This window comes from Hermetia illucens, chromosome 5 (assembly GCF_905115235.1).
Source record: "Hermetia illucens chromosome 5, iHerIll2.2.curated.20191125, whole genome shotgun sequence".
NCBI classification, from domain to species: domain Eukaryota; kingdom Metazoa; phylum Arthropoda; class Insecta; order Diptera; family Stratiomyidae; genus Hermetia; species Hermetia illucens.
Window position 1 is genome coordinate 98,823,141 of NC_051853.1, and position 26,072 is coordinate 98,849,212.

A 26,072-nucleotide genomic window follows, 5' to 3' on the forward strand; every position below is an offset into this window, starting at 1 on the left:
CGATTTGCAGCGAGCGATCAAACATAACAAAAACAGAAACCTTAAAAGCTTCTGCAAATAAACCTGACGTAAAGCCCTGGGCACAGCCTGTAGAGTGGTGATGTCTAAAATCAAGGACAAGAAATTACCGCGTGTAACCGACAAAGATCGAACACATTCATCGAATCAATCGGTGCGGCTGATGTAGAGACCATACTGCGTATCATGGAATATGAACTGCTCCAGAAATGCAAAAAAAAATAAAAGACAAGAAAGTAGCGAGACCCGATTGTATTCCCAATAAAGCAATGAAAGCTACCGTACACGCAAAACTAGACATGTTTATACAAGCAACTAAACAAGTCGGAATGCCGGAAGCTGGCGTTTCGGGAATAAAGGTTTTGTGTTCATCTTACGTCAGAAACTTTCTACACACATTTTTCTATTCATATATGGCTAAAAACCCCGTTACAATTTCTGAGGGTCATATTTAGAGCCCTCAGTCCCCTATGTTGCACCCGATATCAAATATGGAACTAGTTTTGAAAAAATCCCCTCTCATTTGATATCCCACATGGCCACATTCTGTGAAAAAAATTTGTACCCTCCATTCACATGTGTGGGGTTCCGCCCTTAAACTTAACGCAAAATGGTGCGACTTGTTGTATGTAAAGGGAACAAGAGACCACACACTTTCACGCGTCTCCGAATAAATCGAGTGTGTCAGACAGGCACACAGACAAACAGACGGATAAAGAGATATCGACTCGATTCTAATAAGGTTTTGTTTCACATAAAACCTCCAAAATGACTCGACTAAGGGATGTTCCTTAAAAAATGCAGCGTTACAAGCTGGCTTTTGGTTCTGCTGTCAAAAGGAAAGAAACAATCATCATATCGCCCAATATGCCTTCTAGATGCGATTAGGAAGAGGGAATAATTGCCAACAGATTTCACCAGACAGCTGGACATGAAAGGCCTCTTTTCCAATATGCAGTTTGGATTCAGGAAAGGGCGCTTAACCGTTGATGCAATAGAGGTGGTGGTAAACACCGCAACCACTGCCATAGAAGAGGCAAGATGGCGATGGGGCTTAAAAGAGTGCTGCGCAGTAGTCACATTGGACGCGAAAAATGTTTTAACTCAGTAAACTGGTCGACCATCAAAACCTGCTAAACATAGCGTCTAACTAATTTACAGACAGGGAGCTAAAGTACAAGAGCGACATTCTTCCGGATCTATTGACCTGAGGATCCTACTGCTTTTAGGTTTCGTCGACGATATTGCTGTGGTTAAAGTTGCAAAGCCCATCCACGAGATTGAGGCAGGTGGTCTGGAAGATCAAAAGCTGGCTAAAAACTGCCGGACTAATGCTCGCAGATCACAAAACAGAAACAGTTTTCATTACAAGTTGGAAGATCGTAAAATACTTCGAAATTCGGGTTGGAAGTCACACCATAAGATGCAAGGAGGCGGTTAAATATTTAGGTGTGATACTCGACAATATACTCAAATTCAAAGTGCATGTAGAGTACATCCGAAAAAAGGCAGCACTCTCGCGAATATTAGCAACCGCAAATACGTCAGTAGTTATCTTGAGCCATTAGCTCAGTCTTGCTCTATACCGCTCCTGTATGGGCTGCAGCATTAACAACTAAGGAAATCAGGAGAAGTCTATTGCACTCGTATAAATTATGTGCCCTGCATGGCTTACGAACGATATTAAACGACGCGGCGTTAGTTATAGTCGGGCTGCTGCCAGTAGACATCTTGGATGAAGAGATGGATAATAACAAACCAAGACGCTGTGAAATTGATCAAGAGCGAGGAAATCGCATCATCCATGGTCAGATGGTAGACCCCATTTGATAGCTCAACAGAAGGCCGATGGACGTATAAGCTGATTCCGATCGTGCGTATGTGGTTACTAGCTAACGCAGTTTCTACCTGGTCACGGTGGGTGCCGCAAATATCTACACAGGTTTGGGCTGTCCAGGCGAGGAAGAAGATGCAGAGCATGCAAAATTCTATTGCAGTCGCTTCTCGGGGTGGAAGATCAACATTCCAAGCGAGTATCTTCTGGTGAAGTGCTTTGTTCAGGCGGAAGTAGAAGAATCAGTGCCAATCGTAACTAATATGCAAAAAGAGCTCCGTATAGCTGAAAGGGAAAGGCGAGCGACAGTCATACTGGAATGACGGTTTAATTGCTAACCGGCCCACGAAGTAATATTTAACGACAGTTACGCCGGATGAGCAGTTGAAGGATGTTTGGGTGTGATTTAGTGCGTAGGCGTGGATTTACATCCACGAATCGTGCACGGCAGCAGTTTCTGCAATTTGTTTGACAGTGTACAGAACTTCTAAACAAAATACCACAGTATACATAGCGCGCTCCTGCTATGAAAAAGTGGAACATCTTATCTCTGACTAAATAATAACATGATTTTGCTAGTTCTAATGAAGTTCTATTCTATCTGAATGATTTCAACACTTAAACAACAACAACAAAATCTGTGAGCGGTATTGCGACTGCACGGTCATGGATAACATCCGGGTCAACAATCGATTGGAAGATCCTGCCTAGCAAGTCTGTAAAGAGATGGTAAGGGACAACGAAAAGGCCCTCCCCGCCTTCAAGCTATGATGTATGTCAGGACCCGAAGAATATGTATGATGAACGCTGGCATTGAAACTTCCAGCAAATTGCAAATAGCGCAATACTTTACGAGCAGAGCTTCTCTAGGAACGCAAGTGTATGTCCTTTCCATCTAAACTACGTATGTATACTAATGATTGAATCTGAATGAGGCTCTAGTACGCGGGTGTTTCGAGTAGAACACTGAATAGATTTGAGGGTTAGTAAATTCATCTGGAGCATCCATATCTACCTGCAAACTCCAGTTGAGTAAAAATTGACTCTTGAGTGACCCAGTATCGAAAGCTACTTTTGGGTATAAGAAGTAGGCGCTACTCAAAAGCTTGTAGCTTATTGAAACCTAGAATGAAAGTTATTAACTGCATATTGAGACTGGGGAGCAGAGACATCTGCATTTCCTTGCACCGTAAATTTGAATGAAACAGTTTCAGATTACTTTACTAAATTACGACTACTATTACTACTAAATTACTAAATTCACATGTTGCCGGGTTTAAAAATGTACACTCTTTTCGGGGTTGATATAAGCTTTCACCAATATCTAAAACTAAAATAACCACTAAGACAATAGGTTAGTATTCACTTATGGTTTCGTCAATCATACTTTCTTAGTATTCCACGGTATATTTCATTGACTCGGAAAATCTTTTGCTGGACATTCCAATTAGTGTTTTCTGGTACGCCTTCTCCTTGTCCGCAAACTGTGAAAAATCATTCGTTTTCGATTCTTCTTCGTTCATCGATACCAATGGCAAGACGGCAAAAAGGCAAAACAGATTATACATTTCCCGCAGTTTCACTTGATTGATTACATCTTGGAGGGTTGGAATATATCCAACATCCAAACTTTTCAGAGTTTCGATGAATACTGGGTAATAATATTTTTCAATTAGTTCAATTTTTCGTTTAAGAACATCCACTTGGGCACTCGTAGCGAATAAATAGTTCAAATCGATTCCCAAACTATTGAAGTAGGTACCTTGGTAGTCAACCTGATTTTATAGAAATTAGAGATAAACAACAGAATCTTTTAAAAAAACTTGTAAACTCACAAACACTATGCCTGTTGGTCGTTTGTCCTTTTCATCATATTTGAAAAGGAAGTTATTGACCCATAAGTCGCCGTGATTTAAAACTTTTATATCATTGACAGGATCAGGTTCCACCATTTTCAAAGCAACTTCTCTGAAGTTGTCATAAATTTTCATCAACTTTGGATAGAACCGTTCATACCCAGGTATCTTACTCAATATTTCGCCAGCCAGTTTGATATTCTCTTTAAATACAGTTTGAAAGATTGGGTCTACAACGGATTGTTCTGTAAAGAATCCTTCACAATAGTTTTGGTCAATTGCTGGGTCCTGAAATCAAAATAGCATTGAATCAGAATCCTTCATATTTTGTATAGTTGAACGATTTTCTACCTCCTTCAGCAATTTCATCGAGGCGGCATGAAATTTTGCAATTTTGTTCAGTGTCACCTTCAGGTGTTCCTCATCGAGCCCAATCTGTCGACTGGCAACTTTGTATCCCAAAGCTTTCATATCCTGGAATACTATATTGCGGTGAGGTTTTCTGAAAATATGGAAGCATCTTTCCGGAGACGTAACGGAGAAGTTAATATCTGTTTGTTCTACGTACATATTAGTTGCAGAATAATATACTCACTTTGGGGCTATAGGAGTGTCACCTAATATTTTGGAAAGTTTGGGCAAGATTTCAATGTAAACGTTGATCTCTTTATCCACGAATCCAAATTGTTCTATTACGGCGCGATGCTCGTCTATTGGAATACTCTTCACAATTAGGAAAATTTCCTTATTCCCAGAATTTGGTTGTTTATATATGACCTTGACCCGGTAAATTGTGCTCGTGTAGTTATCACCAGGTTGACTTCCCAACGTTATTTGGAAGTCAATGATATCAATTCCGCTAGTTTGGAGTCCACTTTCGAGGCTTGTTTTGAAAAATGTCTTATTTAAGTGATCTGGTGGAATAAATTCGTTGATTTCGTTGGACATCTGCAAGAAAATTGGAAATTTATTGAGGAAAATAATGTAGAGATTTGATAGCTCTCGTTAATTCCTGACGTCCTTTTATATAGGCGACCCGATTTAATGTATGTGGTGAAAAAATTCACAATTATTATTTGATAAATGTTTGAACGATCGTAGTGCTTCCGTCCAGATAAGCTGCTATACAAACTATTGCCTAGCAAGATTTTCAGTACTTTCAATAAATCAAGTTTAGATGAAGTTGCGGTTGCTATCAGTGAAATGTGTGTCAGCTCCCTCCAGGTCTTTAACCTTCATTTATTATTTTGTTAAGGGAAAGTCGCACCGCGTCCTTGAAGAACTATTGTGCCCCTTTTACTGGTTATAGTATACCTATTGATTATAGCATCTCAAGCAGGCCTATAACCGTTAGGAACTTTAGTATGTTCCCTACTTCCAGATCCTTCAGCTTTGCATCTGGTATTAAGTGTTCTCCCAGATGCCTCGATCTACTTTGCACAAGTGCCGAACACTATCTCAGGACGTGTATGGAGGTTTCATCATACTCCTCACAAAACCTGCAGGCAGTGTCCGTATATATCCCTAGCTTCCCTAGGTGATAGTTCAGCCGACAATGACCAGTGAGAATTCCCACTATGATTCGGAGGTTCTTTTTGGTGAGGTTTAAGCAATCCGTTGTGGGTATGGGTTCGTATCCCCCAATAAGCACCCTGGACTGCTCCATCCCTGGTAGGCCCGCACAGTATAGTTTCCTCAACCGTTCCTCTTCATTTTTTAGATTCATAGCCATGAAATCGTTTCCGATTCCACAGAAGGGTTCTGGCCCGTGTAAAGGCGTCCCTGCTCCCTTCTTGGCTAGTTCATCCGCTGCCTCGTTGCCTTCTAACCCAGCATGGCCTGGAACCCAAAGTATCCAGACATTGTTGGACGAGCCGAGTGCATTCAGTCTCCCAAGGCATTCCCATACCAGTTTGCGCCTAGTTGAACCTAAGTGCCTTGATCGCTGTTGGCTATCGGTGAGAATAGCTATGTTCTGCCCCCTGTAGTTCCTTTGCAGATTAAAGGGGGCAGATTTGTCTATTGCGTATACTTCCGCCTGGAATATGCTAGAATACCTGCCCATTGGCTCAAAGTACATTTTCCTTGGACCAATGACACCAGCACCCGCTTTCTCTACTGTGAGGGATCCGTCAGCGTACCAAGTAATCAGTTATTGGTTTAAGCCGTATGTCACAGCCACGCTCTCCCAGTTTGCCTTGTTACTCCAACGTATTTCAAACTTCTTATCGAAGTAAAACCTCGTTGTCATTTTATCCCTTGGGATCAGTAATTCGGGATACCGACTAGAAAGAATATCACTTTGCAGAATATCATGTGCAGATGGAGAGGGGTTAATCCCAGAATGGCCCCCAGGGATGCCATTGGGCATGCCTTCATTGCCCCATTGATACACACGCAAGCCAGCCTTTGGAGCTTTAACCTTCACTCTTCTATTACTGTTCTGTGCCAAGTTTTCCTAGGGTGACGCATCAGTTGGCCATTCCAGGATACCGGATTCCAGATTATATGATATAGCTAGCAACAGAAATGTGATCTTTCTTTAAGTATGACATTTTAAATGCCACTTCTTAACCACAGATCTCCTGGATGAAATCCCCCAATTTTTGAACATATGGGTTCTATGGTTAAAAGGAGGGGTTAAGCTCCGATCACTCTATTTTCAGGACAAAGGTGCATCTGATGAGTTGCCTCTGTCCTCGAAACGTAAGCTCCACAATAATCTACAGATCAATTCGGGATGATTCAGATCGGAAAGCTGCCTACTCTTTGTTGGCAGAGCTTCCAAAACGTTTCACGATTATTCTAGCTATTATGTTTCCGATAGCAAGAAGTGCACAAAATCCTTCTACTTGCGCTCTAAAGATAGGTGCCCTTTTCCGGAATCTTAACGATCTCTCAATATCTGTGTAAAACGGCACGGAAAATTTCTGCAAAGAAACAAGACTTAATTGCCTTAATTCTGGTTGAACGACCTTATGGTGTCGCCATAAACACTTACGTAATTGGGAAAACAGTCGGGATGGAGAAAAGTCAGCTGTACACATGCAAAAGTGGGCTGACAGGTATTAAATGAAAGGTATCGGTTAGCTGAGTGGTTAGAGCACAAAGCTATCGTACGGAAGGTCACGGTTCAAATCTCACTAGTGGCAGTGGGATTTGTATCGTGATTTGACGTCGGATACCAGTCGACTCAGCTGTGAATGAGTACCTGTGGCAAATGAGAGTAATAATCTCGGGCAAGTGCAATGCTGACCACATTCCCTCCTAGTGTACCGTTACGGTCTTGAATGAAGTGCTCTAACACTTCAATACTTCAAGGCCCTGATCCAATATGGATTGTTGCGCCAAGGATTATTATTATTATCGGTTAGTACTTTCCGAAGCCGATACATTTGTTGGAAACGTGGGGAGTGCGGCGTTGAAAGCGAACATTTCTTTCACGGACCCATTCTCAGAAACTACTCAAACAAGAAATCTGAAAAAAAACCAAAAGGCCGCTGTATTTGTTCAAATAAAGTTAATAATAGTATATTACTATAATATTTAGTCATTTGCTGCAAATCTTCTTTAAGTTCATCCAAGAATCACGAGCAATGCACCCACACAATATAGGCTGTTTGATGAGAATCGTAACATTATTAACAAAGTTATAATAAGCCAAATTTGTCGCTTATGTGCAAATTCAAAACTTTGAATGTAAATATAACGCGAACGTGGATATTCTCACATAATATATGCATATATTACGTGCTAGGCACTGATGAGATAAATGTCCTCTCAAATATTTTTATAAATACAGAAAACCTTCTATGAAGCGTCCAGCTTGTTTTTATGTCCTGGTCAATAAATACCAATCTATTTACTGTGGTCGCTTTGAAACCTCAATTGATTCTCGTAGTCATGCTTGAGGGTTGCATGTATGTCGTAAGTTTTAAGCTCCCTATTGGCTTAATTATAAATCTCTGATTCTATTTTTGTTAGATCATCACGGTTTTTTTCTGGTTCCTATGAAACTTCGCTATCCATAATATTTGACGTACATTCTAAAACAGAACCTGTTCCTCCGTGCATGTAGTGACATCTTCCAATGTCACGACACTTTTGAACGGACTTGTACCTAAATTGCGAATGACATCGCATTGATTTTGAACTGTCAGCTTCCGCAGTGTGTGGTTCTACTCATGTCTAATATAGTGGATCATTTTATACCTTTAATGACGTCATGAAATGAATTCATCGAAACCACTAGTTTGTTTTTATGATTTTACTATTATAGAATTTGGACCACAGGTAGCGAAAGGATACCAATTCAAATTTTTCGGTCGTTTTGTCATTTCGCAGAGCGTGATATTTCCTAATATTAACTTCGTTTTGGAATATGTTGAAACGTACTAAAAAGTAAACAATTCAGGAAACCGGAAGCTAGACGCTTCAGGTATAAAAGGTTTTATGTATTTCTTTTATAAAGAGATTTATTTGAGTGTGCATTTGTCCTATTACTATGTAGCACGTAATATTGCATTGCATATATATTATGTGAAAATATCCACTTTCATGTGATATTGACATTCATTGTCTAGTATTTGCACAGAAGCGACAGCTTTGACCTAGTATAACTTTGTTAGTAACAGTGCAATTTCGTGATTCTAGGGTGAACTTAAAGGGGATTTTCCAGTCAATTACTAAAAATTATAGTAATGTACTATTATTACCTTTTTTGAGCAGGTATCGGTACGAAAGGTATTTCGAAGCCTAGGCACCATATAGTGGCAGCCCCCTGATTTTTTTCAAATTTTTCGGTTAGGTAGTTTCTGAGAATGGATTAAGAAATAAAGAAATTAAGATAAAGAAATTATCCCTTTCAACCCCCGCAGTCCCTACCTTTCCAACAAATGTCAAAACTAAGACCGGCCGAAAAGAGCTACCTTACATGACTATATTTGATGAAAAAAAAATTGACACCCCCCTTTTGCATGTATGGGAACCCCCCTTAAATTCGACGTAAAAGAACGTAACTCACTACATGCGTGAGCGTTCGCAGTACCCACCTTTCTACCAAATTTGGTGTCAATCGCTACAATCGTCTCCGAGAAAAATGCATGTCGCGGACAGACAGACAGTAAACCGATTTTAATAACCGATTTTTTAACCTTAAAAAGACTAAACAAGTCGGGAAACAGGAAGCTGAACACTTTAGGTATGAAAGGTTTTGTGTATTTCTTTTATAAAGACATTTGAGTGTGAATTTGTCCCATTAGTACGTAACACGTAATATACGCATATATTATGTGAGAATATCAACCTTCGGGTGATACTGACATTCAAAATCTTGAATTTTCAAAGAAGTGAAAACTTTGACCTTTTATAACTTTGATAGTAATGGTGCGATATCCACCAAACTTGGTAGGATCAAGGTACATATTATTATATATTTCGTGGTGCTAGGATGAACTTAAGGGGACAGCCAATTACTGAAAATTATAGTAATATACAATTATCAACTTTATTAGAAGGGATATCGGTATGGAAGGTATTTCAGAGTTTTCGGTTGCGCAGTTTCTGAGATTGGCCCCATTAAAAAAAATTAATCACTTTAAACCCCCCGCACTCTCTGCCTTCCCAACAAATCTCGAAACTAACGCCAGTTTCGTACTAACTGAGACTGTGGCGCGGCAGGATTCGCAGCATTCGAAATTTATTTCGAATGTTGCGAGTGCGAGCAAATAGATGGCGCGGATCTATCCACTTTGCGTGGGACGCCAAGGGAGTGGAAGATCTCAAAAAAGTGTGCGATGAATAATTTTGTTTTAGGAGACCTGTCACAAATTAGATATATCAAGTTGGGAATTGAACACAGAAGTCTTTTGAGTTCGTTGAATTAAAAAGTAATGTTAATTGTATATTAATGAAAATAACATATGAATTGTTAATTTAAAAATATCTTAAATATTTATAAGAATTAAACTTAGAATTTCAAAAATACATATATGTGAAGAATTACTTAATTGGTGACCGCTCGCGGTCTGCCATCCGAAAAGGGCGATCAGGTAGCAGGTCGTCAAGACAGTCCACGGACCCAGGGATTTGCTGGTACCACCGCAGATTCGGGGATAAAGCGACAAGATGTACGCTACCGTGTAGATTCTCTTCTACCGCAAAAAACTAGGTCCGCGGGGGGTTTTGGCGGCGGCCACCCAGAACGCAGCACCACGTCGCCTAACTATTTTTGACCCCCTCAGCAGGCGCGACTACCTCGTCGACACGGGTGCGGAGGTTTCGGTTCTTCCCGTACCCCAGCATCATCAACTTTTCCCTCAACCGCTCAAACTTGCGGCAGCAAATTCCTCCCGCATAAACACGTACGGGTATAGGCAAGTGGACGTGAGTCTTGGCTTGCGTAGGACGTTTTCGTGGCGTTTCATCCTGGCGGATGTCAGCTTCCCCATACTAGGCGCAGACTTCCTGTGTCACTATGGATTGCTGGTGGACTTGCAAAACAAGTCTCTTATAGATTCCACGACCAAACTTAATTCGTCGGGACATATGGTATCTCACCCAGGCAATAATCTTTCCGTTCTTTTAGAAGACATTACCGACTCTCGTGTTCGGGCACTTCTCCAAAAGTTCAGCCAGATTACTACCAACTGTAGTCTCTCCAAACCAGTGAAGCACAATGTGCAGCACCACATTATCACTACTGGTTCCCCGATCTTCTCGAAGGTGCGTCCTCTACCATCTCAGAAACTGGCAATTGCACGGAAAGAGTTTGAACAACTCGTTCAACAGGGTATCTGCAGGCCCTCAAACAGCTGTTGGTCTTCCCCACTGCATATGGTCCCTAAGCCAAACGGCGAATGGCGCCCATGTGGGGATTACAGAAGACTAAATGCACAGACTGTTCCTGACCGATATCCAATTCCACTCATCCATGACTTTGCGCATCACCTCGCGAATTGCCGCATCTTTTCGACCTTGGACTTAACCAAGGCTTATCACCAAATTCCAGTAGCTCCTGAAGACATTCCAAAGACGGCAATATGCACACCCTTTGGACTCTTCGAGTTCACCCGAATGACTTTCGGATTGTGCAATGCGGCGCAAACCTTTCAAAGGTTCATTCACTCAGTCCTGCGAAACCTCGAATTCTGTTTCGTATATTTGGATGATGTTTTGGTCGCTTCTTCCACTGAGTCTGAGCACTTAGCCCATCTCGAGTGCATTTTTCAACGTCTCCTTGAGGCCGGTTTAGTCCTAAACGTTGAGAAATGCAAATTCCTTCAACAACAGGTGAGATTCCTCGGCCATTTCATTTCCCCTGAAGGAATACAGCCCGACCCAGACAAGGTGCAAGCGATATCAAGCTTCCCGCGTCCAAAGACAGTGAGGGAGTTGAGGAGGTTCTTGGGCATGCTGAACTTCTACCGTCGTTTCCTGCCCAAGGCCGCCCATCTCCAGTCCATTTTGAACGCGTACTTGTCTGGCCCCAAAACTAAGGACACACGAGAGATCGTGTGGTCTGAAGAAGCTATCTGCGCGTTTGACAAATCTCGTCAACAACTGGCTGACGCTACGCTCTTGGCATTCCCTCTGCAAGATGCACCCCTAGCCGTTTTTGTTGATGCCTCTGACAACGCAGTAGGTGCTGCCCTTCACCAAAAGGTGGATCAAGTTTGGCAGCCGTTGAGCTTCTTCTCGAAGCAGTTGAATTCCGCTCAACGGAACTACAGCACCTACGATCGCGAACTGCTCGCCGCATACCTGTCCATCAAATACTTCCGTTTCTCCCTAGAAGGCAGGCCGTTCACAGTGTTCACGGACCATAAGCCTCTCACGTTCGCTTTGAAACAGAAGCCCGACAAAGCGTCCCCTCGTCAGCTTCGACACCTGAGCTTCATAAGCCAGTTTACGTCGGACATCCAGCACGTGTCCGGGAAGGACAACATTGTTGCTGACGCTTTGTCTCGTGTCTCCGAAGTTAACATCCCCGCCTCACTCGATTTCTCGGCTATTGCCAAGGCGCAAGTGGATGACGCAGCACTTCAGAGCCTCAAGTCCAACCCCAAATACAAATTTCGGGAGTTGCCCATCTTCGGCTCAAACCTCTCGCTCTGCTGCGAAGACTCGGAAAAGGGACCTCGGCCATACATTCCGGCCACATTTCGCAAGGAAGTGTTCCACGCAGTTCACGACTTGGCGCACCCCGGCATCAGGACAACAAACCGGTTAGTCACCGGAAAATACTTCTGGCCCTCCATGAATAAGGATATTAATTCCTGGGCCAGAGAGTGCATCGCATGCCAAAAATGTAAGGTCTCCAGGCATGTTAGGAAAGAAGTGGGCTCATTCCCCCGCACTACCAAGCGTTTCCACACCATACACCTCGACATAATAGGGCCTTTGCGAGACTCGCACGGTTATAAGTATTGCCTCACAATCATCGACAGGTTCACGCGGTGGCCTGAGGCAATACCTCTGAAAGACATCACGGCGCAATCATGTGCTGAAGCCCTCTGTCGAGAGTGGATACCTCGCTTTGGCGTCCCTGCAGTGGTCATCACTGACCAGGGAATGCAATTTGAGTCCACCCTTTTCTCCGAGTTAGGCAAACTCCTTGGTTTTAAACGCCAGCGGACTACGGCATACCACCCACAATCCAATGGGATGTTGGAACGTTGGCACCGGACGCTGAAAGCCGCCATTATGGCACGCGACGACCCGTCCTGGACGCAAGTCTTGCCTCTCGTCCTACTCGGCCTTCGAACAACCCGCCGAGAGGAGTTTGCTGCCAGCCCCGCGGAGCTGGTTTACGGGGAGAACACGAGACTCCCAAGCGATCCGGTCTTCGACAAGAGATCGGGTCTCACGGAGTCGGGGTTGGTGCGTCTGCTGAGAGACAATCTCCGACGCATCAAAGCGCCGCCACCCACTCGACACTCGTCCATACCTGCCTGTTCGCCCAAGGAGCTGGACACTTGCACGCACGTGCTGATCAGGACGGATGCCGTCCGGAAGCCGCTGCAGCCTCCATATGAGGGCCCGTACCGCGTTCTCGAGCGGGGAGAACATTTCTTCCAGCTCGAGATCGGTGGTCACAAAAAGGCGGTCTCTTTGTCCAGACTGAAACCCGCGTGCGCCCCGAAGCAACGTCGTGTCCGCTTTGTGGATTAACGGCGAACGAAGTTCGGGGATCAGTCGCTGAAACCCCTAGGTTTCATCTGGGGGCGGAGTGATGTGGCGCGGCAGGATTCGCAGCATTCGAAATTTATTTCGAATGTTGCGAGTGCGAGCAAATAGATGGCGCGGATCTATCCACTTTGCGTGGGACGCCAAGGGAGTGGAAGATCTCAAAAAAGTGTGCGATGAATAATTTTGTTTTAGGAGACCTGTCACAAATTAGATATATCAAGTTGGGAATTGAACACAGAAGTCTTTTGAGTTCGTTGAATTAAAAAGTAATGTTAATTGTATATTAATGAAAATAACATATGAATTGTTAATTTAAAAATATCTTAAATATTTATAAGAATTAAACTTAGAATTTCAAAAATACATATATGTGAAGAATTACTTAAAGACCTTTCATTTGATACCCCACATGACTATATTTGGAGAAAAAGAATAGACACCCCCCTTTTTCATGTATGGGGACCTCCCCTTAAGTTCGACGTAACAGGATGTAACTCACTGTATGCGTAAGCGTTCACAGTTCCCACTTTTCCACCAAATTTGGTGTCAATCGCTACTACAGTCTCCGAGAAAAATGCGTGTGACGGACACACAGACAATAAACCGATTTTAATAATTTTGCTTTGCACAAAACCTTAGGTACTGATGAACTTCAAAAGGTATTAAATTTAGCGCTTTTGGTACTAAAAAGTCAACACTGAGTGCGAATGTCCGGAAGTAATCAATTGGTGGGAACTTTGCAAACTTCCGAGGTCAAAAACTCGCTGTGGTGGAAATTGCCCAGAAATACGCGAGAAGAGGTTCCATGAGTTCCCTTGTCCTTCTTGCTAAGGGGCTTAAAGCCATATACACGTGCAAGGGAGGTGGTTGTTCGTGAAGAATGGCGGCATTTACTAAATAAGTGGAACCTCTCGTGGCAAAATGAGATAAGTGGCAGATGGACTGAGCAGTTCATTGGAAACTTAAGTTCGTGACTGAATTGGAAGCATCGTGAGGCTGATTATTTCTTTATCCAACTAACCTGCACCATTTTGGGAAAGCATGGTCTCCTAATTGTGTACTTTGCAATGGGGTTGTGAAAGACGCCGATCACACCTGTTTTTCTAGGGATAGCAGGATGTTCCTTGAACTAACAGTTTCGCTTCGCTTTTCAGAGTGCAAACGCATATTGCCGGAATTGGGGCAAAAGGTAGAGGAGTACTCTCCAGAGGCCCGTGAACTCGCTTTGCTTAGTTTAGCCTGTATCGCTGGAATTTTTGCACGAGTTAAAGAATGGAGGATTTTGAAGATCCTTTATACCATTATCAAGAGGAACCGCACAATCCAAAAATTAATCATTAATCGTTTTCGATAGTCAAAGTTCAGTCCTTATCCAAGGATTCGGTGGACATATAATTTGACATTTAGAGATTGCTATCCCACAATTTAAATGCGAATGTGTTCTTAAATCGCAGCTAACTACGTTTTGATGGCCGAAATGATTTTGCTTCCACTTGGTGGAGCGGTTAGTATGATTAGACACTCCACCCAGGGAGAGTGAGATTGCTCCTTACACCACTTTGGCCTCCACTGTGCTATTGAGATGTTCCTCATTCTAGGACATAAGTTAGTAGTCAACATTTTGTTACTTTGTTACTGGATCTCTTGCGAATATAGTAAGCATCAATCCAATACCAGGTTCACACTTACTCTCGACAAGTTTGTCAGAGTATAAGAGCACAGCCTCGCAAGAGCGATAGAAGTATTCTATACAGCTCCACTACTCTAACTCGCTTAATCCCAGGTCCATATCCAGCCTTTTTTCCCCGGAACTCGTCCTAAAGTTAGACGAAACGTCCACTCTGGAAGGCATCGGTGACGTCTTCGAGGGCGTTCTCACATTCCAGGATCTAATTAAAATAGTCGCAGCCAAAAAATCAGTCCACATACAGGGTATAGTAACTGGTTCCGAAGCATAAATAAAATTTGAGATTTGTGGATTGCTAGTTACACCTAGAGACGTCTAGGCATTACACGGCCATTTCCTTCTCCTCTCTCAAACATGCTTTGGACCATATATTGGGGAGTTCTCAGTAAAGAATATTATAAATGGAGTGTAACGAGATGCTGCCTGTCCACAGGGATGATCTGTTTTGCTTCATGGTTAGTGTTTGTAACTATTTACATATCTAAGTTTATATATGTGTAGTTAATTTCATTCCCGTTCCTTAATTTTCCAAATGTTGCAAAATGGCTCAATTTACATAAGGTCAATATAAGTTTACGATTCACTGTTTAAAACAGCTTTGTGCTGGCTGTTTGAACTATAAATTCAGGCACTTATAAAATCGAGATGATGGCTTAATGGCTTCAATTTTATCAAGAAAACAATCCAGTTGGGGCTTTGTCGCAGATCATACTGCAATTGATTCAAATTTGGTGTAGTTACTTTCGATGTACAGTAGTTGGGAAACATTGTGGTGCAGCACGTGTAAAACGAGTGGGTACGATAAATATTTTCAGTGTTATCCTGTTTAAGGCCCTAATTACAAGTTTTTTAAAATGATCAGAAAATGTTTCAACACGCTATAAAAAATAAATGCCATATTTCATATTTTGATTAATTAAATTGTGTGTTCCGCTTATTCAAATTTCCTCCTAGCTTTTGTTTCAAACGCGAACTTCAAAACCTTTCAAAATGAAGCCTCTAGTTCCCATTCATTAATCAAACATCTAGAAACATGCAGAGCACTTCAAATTACATGGTACATTTCAACGTTCATGCATGATAAGGTAGCCCATTGGTTTATATAAGGCTAAATATTATATAATCGGGACAAGGTCAGCATGTGCATCAATTTATTGTAGATTTACTTTTTATTGAAGTTGCACCAACATACATATATGATGTTTTCGCGTTGGTACGACATTGCGTGCGAAAAGATGTGGGGAAATAGCACTCACATCGATTATAGTGAATGCAGAGGAAATTCAAGATCGAGCTTTGGATTCCCAGCATACCTTAGCATCTCCAGGATTGTCTAGGTTTATCTAAGCTGAAAATTAAGTGAAAATAAGTTTCAATTTTTATATCAGACGCGCATGTAGTGATCACTAACTGTGGAGATCACCCCATTGAATTCTGGATATGATTGCAGCGTCGGTTCCGACTTCAAACTTCATATGTAAAGCTCGCGACATAAGACGGTCCTTCCCGAGTCAAAACAGATTATCGTCTCCAAAATATACTGGCGAAACTTTGTCAGTTTGTTCCAGCATAATTGAGAGAAATTTACTTTGTACCGATTTCAGAAAAAAAAAGAATTTATTTTCTCAATTTTACCCAAGTTAAATACTTTTGGAATGATTTATTTCAAATGTGACCGCCCTGGTTGACTGCACGACTTGAAAAGGAAACGCTCGTGGTCAGATCTAGCGGCGCAGCCTCACCGCTAGACCGAAACTTTTCCTTGCTGGTCCGGGCACATTGAATGTGCGCCGCCCTAGTACTCCACTCCAAGTATGTAAATTCACGCAGCGGTAGATTTTGCTACAGCGGTCTCCCCACGCACTTTACGTTCGAAGAAGGTAAGCCTCACAAAAGTTAGATTTCTATAATAGGTTATAACTTCCAACTTCCTTTTTAATTGACGGAAGTAGCTGTCATACCCTAACCAGTATTTCATCAGTCTGGCTTCAGTCAATGGCAAACTGCTTGTCTAATGTATTTTTATGGCAATGGCTGATGGACTCACGAAAATATAAATTTGAATGTAGTGCAGTTGTCACGGTGTTGTTAATCCAAACATGATTTCGGAATGTTTCTAATCTTTAAATATCATCATCATCAACGGCGCAACAACCGGTATCCGGTCTAGGCCTGCTTAATAAGGAACTCCAGGCATCCCGGTTTTGCGCCGAGGTCCACCAATTCGATATCCCTAAAAGCTGTTTGGCGTCCTGACCTACGAAATCGCTTCATCTTAGGCGGGGTCTGCCTCGTCTTCTTTTTCTACCATAGATATTGCCCTTATAGACTTTTCGGGTGGGATCATCCTGTATCCATACGGATTAAGTGACCCGCCCACCGTAACCTATTGAGCCGGATTTTATCCACAACCGGACGGTCATGGCATCGCTCATAGATTTCGTCATTGTGTAGGCTACGGAATCGTCCATCCTCATGCAGGGGGCCAAAAATTCTTCGGAGGATTCTTTTCTCGAACGCAATTTTTCTTGCTAAGAACCCAAGTTTCCGAGGAATACATGAGGACTGGCAAGATCATTGTCTTGTACTTGAGCTTTGACCCTATGGTGAGACGTTTCGAGCGGAACAGTATTTGTAAGCTGAAATAGGCTCTGCTGGCTGACAACAACCGTGCGCGAATTTCATCATCGTAGTTGTTATTAGTTGTGATTTTCGACCCTAAATAGGAGAAATTGTCAACGGTCTCAAAGTTGTATTCTCCTATCCTTATTCTTCTTCGTGTTTGACCAGTGCGGTTTGATGTTATTGGTTGATTCGTCTTCGGTACTGACGTTGCCACCATATATTCTGTCTTGCCTTCATTGATGTGCAGCCCAAGATCTCGCGCCGATTGCCGCCTGCTCGATCTGGATGAAGGCAGGTTGTACGTCTCGGGTGGTTCTTCCCATGATGTCGATATCGTCATCATAGGCCAGTGGTTGGGTGGACTTCAAGAGGATCGTACCTCTTGCATCTACATCAGCATCACGGATCACTTTCTCGAGGGCCAGGTTAAAAAGAACGCATGATAGGGCATCCCCTTGTCGTAGACCGTTGTTGATGTCGAATGGTCTTGAGAGTAATCCGCACAGTGGTCAGGGTCAACGTATTCAGTCTTATTAATTTCGTCGGAATTCTCTCAAGGCCGTGTACAGTTTTACCCTGGCTATGCTATCATAGGCGGCTTTAAAGTCGATGAACAGATGGTGCAACTGTTGTCCATATTCCAATAGTTTTTCCATCGCTTGCCGCAGAGAGAAAATCTGATCTGTTGCTGATTTGCCTGGAGTGAAGCCTCTTTGGTATGGGCCAATGATGTTCTGGGCGTATGGGGCTATCCGGCCTAGGAAGATAGTGGAGAATATCTTATAGATGGCACTCAGCAACGTGATACCTCTATAATTGCTGCACTGTGTGATATCTCCCTTTTTATGTGTGAGACAGATAATGCCTCGTTGCCAATCGTCAGGCATTGATTCGCTGTCCCATACCTTGAGCGCAAGTCGATGAACCACTTGGTGGAACTGGTCGCCTCCATATTTAACCAATTCGGCTGTAATTCCATCGGCTCCTGGCGAATTATGATGTTTTAGCCGATGAATTGCACGGACTGTTTCTCCTAAACTTGGTGGTGGCAGTATTTGTCCGTCGTCTTCAGTTGGCGGGACTTCTAACTCGCCGATGTTCTGGTTGTTCAGTGGCTCATCAAAGTACTCAACCCATCGCTCTAATATGTCCATTCTGTCGGAAATCAGACTTCCCTCTTTGTCTCGGCATGATGAGCATCGAGGTGTATAAGGTTTCATCCTGCGGACTTGTTGGTAAAACTTGCGCGCCTGGTGCGGTTGCTCCTTGCGCTTTTCTAGTTCACAGACTTGTTGGTTCTCCCAGGCTTCCTTTTTCCGTCTGTGAAGTCGCTTCTCCGCTCGACGGAGTTCGTGATAAGTATCTGCGCGTGCCCGCGTTCTTTGAGAATGCAACATTACTCGGTATGCGGCATTCTTCCGTTCCGTTGCTAGCTTACATTCATCGTCAAACCAGCCGTTCCGACTCCTTTTGCGGCTGGGGCCAAGTACGTTTGTGGCCGTATCCATGATAACGTTCTTCAGGTGATTGTGGAGATCATTTGTTGATGCTTCATCTCCAGGTCCTCTGTTGACTGCGGTTATTGCGGCATCCATTTATCCTCTTATAGGTGTCGCGGAGGGTTGTGTTGTGGATGGCTTCAGTGTTCACTCTCACCTGATTGTCAGAGGGGATTCTCGGTAGTATTGTTATTCGAGCTCGGAGCACCATCCCAACGAGATAGTGATCCGAGTCTATATTGGCCCCCTATATGTTCTGACATTCATCAAGGCTGAGACGTGGCGGCGTTCGATCAACACGTGGTCAATTTGGTTGAAAGTGGTCCCGTCTGGAGAGGCCCGCGTATGTTTGTGGACCCCTTTCCGCGCAAACCAGGTACTTCAAACAACCATTTCGTGTGACGCTGCTAATTGAATAGTCCGCTGTCCGTTATCATTTGTTTTTTCGTGTAAGCTATGGAAGCCAACGTATCGCCTGAATAGGGCGTAGGGGTAGGGGCGTGAACTTTAATGATGCTTATATTTCTAAACTTTAAATATATCCAGGAAAAGTGGCTTCTTGTCGTCTTCTTTATACTACACACGCCTGTCATTTAGTCAGTTCAACGGGGGGGCGGGGGGGGGGGGGGAACGTCTCCTGAAGCAACACCAACAGCTCTGCTACTAAACCCTATCTCTACCTCGACGTGGTGACCGCTGGGAGCTCTTTCTTAACGAAAAGTTGCAGACGGAGAAGGATGAAGGCGAGTCTCCCGCGTCTAAAAACGGAACAAATTGTACCAACTGTCCTTCAGGTTGAAGATTGGATAAGGCTGACAACTCTACACGGAAAACAACTTGTTACGAAGCCACAACAGGAGCCTCGGACAACGACGAACCCGGCAACGACAAAGAAGTAACGACGTTCCCATGGAACGTGCGTTCCCTGTACAGAGATGAAGCTGCCAAGCAGCTAGCCGATACCCTGTTCCAATATAGGGCTGATGTCACAGCGTCACAGGAGATGCGTTGGGCAAGGACAGGTTTCCTTATAAAAGGGATAGAAATTTGTAGGCTAAGAACCTGCAAATTTTGAAACTTTATTTCCATCGAAACTTCAATTATGCCTCGGATAGGGATTGATCTCACGGCAACGAACTTTGGCTATCGAAAAACACGCTTCTCGATAAATTTGGCGAGGGTCTTCGAAGTGCTTGCTACCTTGGGTGAGAGTTCCAGCGATATAAGCTGGTGCTGGGACTCTGGAGAATACTTCCTCTTGCCACCATAATAGCAATGAGCTTTTGTACTCTGTAAAGCCAAGTGGTAGCAGATGCAAATCCGTTATCGTGCTGCTTCTGACTTCCTCTGCCATAATAATAATCGTTGGTGCAACAATCCATATTCGATCGGGGCTTGAATTGTGTTAGAGCACTTCATTCAAGACCGTAACGGTACACGACGGTAGTACACTGTAGGAGGCATAGTAGTCAGCATTGCGCTCGTCCGAGATTATTACTCTGATTTGACTCAGGTACTCATTCACAGCTGAGTTGACTGGTATCCGACGTCAAGTCATGATACAAATCCCACTGCCACCAGTGAGATTTAAACCACCATCTTCCCTACGACAGCCTTGTGCTCGAACCACTCAGCTATCCGGACATTATATGGTTCTTGCACTAGAAAATTGTAGGAGCAGTTCTGCAGCTCTGTCAGCCTCCCTCCCAGGAGGCAGGAGGAGGGTTTGGCATGCTGCAGGTTAATTTAATCAATCTTTATGTTTTTCGATATAAACTTAGTTTAATGTGTAGTGAAAAATTGTTAGAAGTGTATGCCACGTTTAATGTGTGCCGGGGTTACCCTCAGACCATACTGCCAGAGACTTGATATCCTCGTGTTTGATTTGTCTGAGAATAGCCGCAATTGGAGGTACAGCAGTTTCCATGTCCCCATCCATGAAACGTCTCATCTCATCATGCAGAGCATTCGTCTGTTTTCCACTTAACACCTTCACTTGTTCTTGTGTACGGTTTGCATAGATCCAATCAAACGAACTGATATCAAGTCAGTTTCGTTGACGTCTCTGGCAGGTAGGATTTACTCTGTCCCTTCGCGAGTGCAAACCCCACTAGGGGTTCCGCCAATGTATGTACTATCTTCCGTGCGCAACTCCATTGTGGGAAAGCACAACGAAGATGCAATTTCTGTGAGTCGAAGATCATCATTGTTCTTCGCTTTCATTCAGTTTCATATCCTCTATAATTTCTAGATATGATAAGAAGCACCATATGGGAACTGTCCCTGAGCACATTCTGAATTTTTTGGTCCAGTCCGAATATTAAGCTCAAAACCTTTACGTTTGTAGATTTGTCCTTCCAGACATTCATGAACTTTACCCTCCAGTGTCCGAAGCCCATGCCCGGGATCTGTTCATCCAATATGCGAATGATGTTCCCTGGCTTCCTTCGAGTGCCCGGTATAACCGACATGTTCTGTCCTGTGCAGCTCAGTGTTTATAAAAATGAATGAATGCTGAAACCACTTTATGGCAGTCTCATCAGTACACTCCAAATAGAGGAGCCCATCACGAAAACCTTTATTGTCAAGGGATCGTAAATTGTCCCTCCGACATTTTGTCATTTTTTACGCATACGTCTTTTTTCTTTCCGCCTTCGTGTCCCTACCGTCCGGACCAGCATAGTTGAATTCTCTTCTGCGGCTTTGATCAGCTCCCGGCACACCAGTCCTAACCTCCGCGCGGATAAGGGCACTGCTGTGGAACACAAAAAAACGTGACCCACCACAGATGTGTTGGTCTTACGCTTCCTGGGCGCCTTACTGCTGACAGTGGTGTTTAGTGCATCTAGAGTGGGTCTCACCAGGGTCACCAGCTTGTCCCCACCTTCCGAAGAAGATCCCTCTCCATTGTTTCCGATTCCTTTGGGCATTACCGCATCTAGTGGTGCAGTCACGTTCATGTCCCCTACTTCTGCAATGCCTTCTGCCACCGCCTCTCCCAGTTTCACGCTTGGGGGCCGCTTGGGTCCATTTCCAAATACCGATGTTAAACTAGTAGCGTCCAAGCCACCAGCTTCCTTTTCTTCCACTCTTCCTTATAGGGTGAAGGAGAAAGTTTTCATAGGTAGGATTCTGCCGGTAGCATCCCTTCTTTGGTTCCTGAAGTTTCTATTTGCTGATCCTTCCTCTCCCGGTTTACGTGGACGGGCCGACCGTAGTCAGATTTCTAGTTTCTCCCAAGTTGAGACCTCCAAAATCCCCGTCCCAACCGCGATCTGATTGCTCATGATCGCGGATGTATTCGAAGGCAGTCACTTCATCCCACTTGGAGAGTCAAAATCGTTAGCTTCCATATTCTTGTTTGGACACCCTTAGTGAAGTAGTAAACTACTGCAGGCTCCCTCATCACAAAGTGGTGTCCAAGGGGACCAAGACTGGGTGGACCACCTAGTCTTCCATCTAGGAAAATTACAATGTTTCCTGTTTTCATTGATTTCAACAGTGTTGTGAATGGTAAACGAGAGTATTATTGGGCATCTTGTTTCTTAGAAACAAAAACGAAGTTTTCGTCGCAGACTCTGCCTGAGATGAGCGATGGCGTAGTTCAGGACACCGCACGGCTTTTAAGGATATCGAATTGGTGGACCTCGGCGCAAAACCGGAGTGTCTGGAGTCCTCACTAAAGTAGGCCTAAACCGCATACCGGTTGTTGCGCCGTTGATGTTGATGAAATTCTCGTCGCACAATATCATCATTACATATGTATAGTAATACTATCGAGCAGTCATTGAATTCACTTGCTATTTCTTTCTGATTTCCCGGTCTTCGGTTTTTCCTGTTTGCTAGAAGGGAGACTGACAGAGCTGCGGGACAGTTCCTAAATTTTTTAGTTCCAGTTAAGCGGGCTAGGATTTTTTTTTACGATGAAAAATCAATAAAACCGAGAGCTTGTGTCGTGATATCAATACGGCTAGAAGCAACCATGCTTACACAGTTCTGTTCCCACAACTTAGTTACGATGATCGTAGAATACCTGATTAATGATTTTTTGTGTCCTCCACCGAGGCAAGAACTAAGGGATTTGGTATCGGATGTAGAAACGAGTGGTCTCGAACTGGTTGTGATATGAACGCTGAACATATTTGTTGGGGCAGTACTAAATGCAATCCAAGAGGTGAAAAGCAATCATGACCGCAAACGACGCTACGGACCATGGGAAAGATGACTACTCTAATCTAAAGGACTTCAGACAGATCGGCTTCACAGCGTTCTTGATGTTAGGTTTGAGAGACTGGTTGAGCTTCACATTCGTTGGAATGCCTTTCAGGCACGGTCGCACCCTAGAAATGAAACCCGACATGCTTGCCAGCGTGAAACTCTGAAGATGAGTACGCGATCGGGGTGTTCATGGACATTGGAGTGGTGTTTGACTGAACGTCTTTCCAAAAACTTTGTGATGCCGCCAGAGCATATGGTGTTGATGAGACTTAAATTAAATGGATCTATAATAGGATATGCTAACGCAGAGATGCCTGTGTGTTAAAGTGGGGGTCAAGCGCTACCTAACAACAAAGGCAACGAAAACTGCTCCAAGGAGGTGTGCTATCGCCACTTCTTTGGAGTGTGCTGATCGAGTCACTATTATGCGAACTGCAAATGACGTGGCTGTGCTTGCTGTTGGTCGAAATCTCGCAACGGTGCATAAAAATATACAATGTGCCTTTGATTTGTTGCCTGAGGCAAGGACTTTCAATTTATCCAAATAAGATCACAACGGTATTATTTACAAAAAGGAGAAAGCTGAATGGCCTTTGCCTTCCAAAGATGAGGGGTGCAACTTTTCAACTCTCCGGAGAAGTAAAATATCTGAGATTCAGGCCTCATGTGGTAATGTGGATATACGTTGCTATCATTAGGCTTATGCATCCATAGTATGGTTTGACGATAAATTAGCCATGCTCCAAAGAAGTGTATGCCTGGGTATTACCGGTGCCATGAGCACGACATTCGGCGCAGATCTAAATGAATTACTCAATTTGCAGCACCTGTTTTTTCACTGAAAGCACTGCAATAAGAGGAGCTCATAGATTAATTCGATTAGATCTATGGGGTGAGTCCAGTTCTTGCAATATCTTCTAATTCTGCGGCTCCCATACATGTGTTTAGTAGAAGATATGAAGTTACTCTCGAAGGTATGAAGAACTGGAAAGCCCCAGAGGAATGCATGACGGGATATATCAAGTTTCTACACCGATTGCTCAAAAACAGAACAGGAATCTTGTGCTGGAGTCTACCTCTCGAATAAAAACGGGAAGTGGGCTTTTGTTTTGGGACAATATACAGTGGTCTTTCCTAGACCATGAACGGCAAACTGAGGCAAACTGAGTGATTGACGAAAGGTTGAAGTGCAGTGCATCAAAATCTCAAATGATAGCTAGGCTGCATTGACTGCGTTGAGTAGTCTTTTGACTAAGAATGCACAAACTGTTTGAACTCCATCTCTAAATTCAATACTCTGGATACCTGGTCACTATGGTGTAGAGAGAAATGAAATCTCCAATGCGTTAGCAAAAAAGGGTTCAATCTCCCCCATGCCTGGATCAGAACCAGAAATTGAAGTATCAGTAGCAGTCGCTAAGGCTGTCTTTATAAACTGGGAACAAGCTTCCCATAATGACAAGTGGTAAAGCCTAAATCCTCCTAGACACATCAAACTTTTCCGGTCAGAAGCAAACATACATACCGCAGTACATCCTGTTGAAAAGCGGGAAGACTTGCAGGGTATTGTAGGTATTCTGACAATTGGATGGACAACGTTTGTTTCGAAAAAATCACAGGTGGACCTGTTGGCACTTTCGGTCACGCTGCTCCCAGGGCAGAGGTGAGGCAGCGTCTGATGAGTTGCCTCTGCCCTGGACAAAACCGTCAGTCAAATTTTGACTTTTTCGATTTTTAATGCCTGGGGTGCTACGCTCCAAACTAGGGATCCATGGACTAAGAAATCGTGGGAGTAAGTTGCTCCTCATTTAGTCCGGTCCACCATCACATGGATGTGGACTTAGGATCCCGCAGATCCTAAACAACAACTTAACGTTTGTTTATTTAGGATCAGCCCCGTATTTATGTCTCTGATATGTATGTACGTATGTATATCTGCAGTTTATAACTAAAGGACTCAACTTCCAGTATCCCAACTTGGTTTTGATCAACAGTGTAGATGAGGTAATAAAAAAATCGAACATGATCCCTGTAGACACGCCAAAGCTTGAGTATTAAAAATATTTCATCGTCAAAGAGGACTTTGTCTTGCAGAAGCCTTGAATTTTTAGTTTTCTGAAAAAAAAATCCAGGAACCTTTTGATCAAACTAATAAATTAATAACACGTTATGTTATAACAGCATTTTCAGATACCAGAAGAGTTACAAATTAATGATAATTTACAGAAAGTTGGTAATCGCATTTTAATAAATGACACCAGAGGAGTGTTTGAAACTAGTAATATCATCGTTGAAATCCAAATGCCCTTGGCGAACACAATAGAAAAAGACAAATAAATGGAATCGCGAAAAGTCATAATTTTCTACAGCGTTTTGCGGCACATTGCCAAAACTAGTATTGCTGCTTCTAACTTTGTAACTTTTCGATCCTAGACATTCTTTACCTTTACTTTAGGGAGGGGATGGATTTCAGGCTTAGTGGAAGTAAACTAAACATCTTGAACTAGCCCTTACATATATAATATTGGATGACTTCAGCACTATGACTTTAATAATTTTTTATACTATAAATTTCTGTCTTTCTTACAGGACACAAACAACAAGCAGTTATCATCCAAATTAAAATAAATTCTTTAACTTCTACTGGAATTGAGGCTAAAAAATATTTCTTCTGTCGGTTCAATTATTGCGCAGTCTTCCAACTTGGAACTGTTACAGAACTATCGGTTTTCAAATGCCCGAAAATACAATTTGTGAATGTTTACAATATTCGCATCTTGACTTTTCTCATTTGTGAAATCGTCAGTAAACTCGGTTATAAATAAAATCAGGATCTTTTTCAGCATCGTCGTAATTAAAAGTAAGAATAAAATATAACATTTGACACTAGCACAAACCATTACTTTTTAAGACACTATTGCATTTTTTAAGACTGTTGTCCAGTTATTAAAGTAATGAATGAAATTCTTATTTATTGTACTCATCTGCAGATACCTTATTTTCTCTGAAATCTCGACTTGCTTCTTAATGTTTATTTTAGCCACTTGGATACTTCGAACGTACGGTGCAAGCTATCTCACAGAAAACTTTTATCTGATTTCAAAACATTTTCGTGCTTAGACCATGGAATTGCTAGTCATGGCTAC

The 26,072-nt window shown here is 43.0% G+C and overlaps 1 protein-coding gene across 1 annotated transcript; it reads right to left on the reverse strand.

Annotated features, from left to right (window-relative positions):
- Positions 1-3,001: 3,001 nt before the first annotated feature.
- LOC119658225 lies at positions 3,002-26,072 on the reverse strand. The gene is made up of 5 exons (XM_038065493.1): positions 25,921-26,072; positions 4,304-4,656; positions 4,060-4,228; positions 3,688-3,996; positions 3,002-3,627 (listed from the first exon to the last, which is right to left on the reverse strand). The coding sequence occupies exons 2-5, from the start codon at positions 4,654-4,656 to the stop codon at positions 3,244-3,246; spliced, it is 1,215 nt and encodes a 404-aa protein (XP_037921421.1). The 5' UTR covers positions 25,921-26,072; the 3' UTR covers positions 3,002-3,243.

What these genes read in the sequence shown, in the direction of transcription:
- LOC119658225 (XM_038065493.1), bottom strand. Translation starts at nt 4,656, where the DNA reads ATGTCCAACGAAATCAACGAATTTATTCCACCAGATCACTTAAATAAG. An exon ending in GACACTCCTATAGCCCCAAA is followed by an intron (nt 4,229 to 4,303) that starts GTGAGTATATTA and finishes GTCTCCGGAAAG; the next exon opens with ATGCTTCCATATTTTCAGAA. An exon ending in GACCAACAGGCATAGTGTTT is followed by an intron (nt 3,628 to 3,687) that starts GTGAGTTTACAA and finishes CTATAAAATCAG; the next exon opens with GTTGACTACCAAGGTACCTA.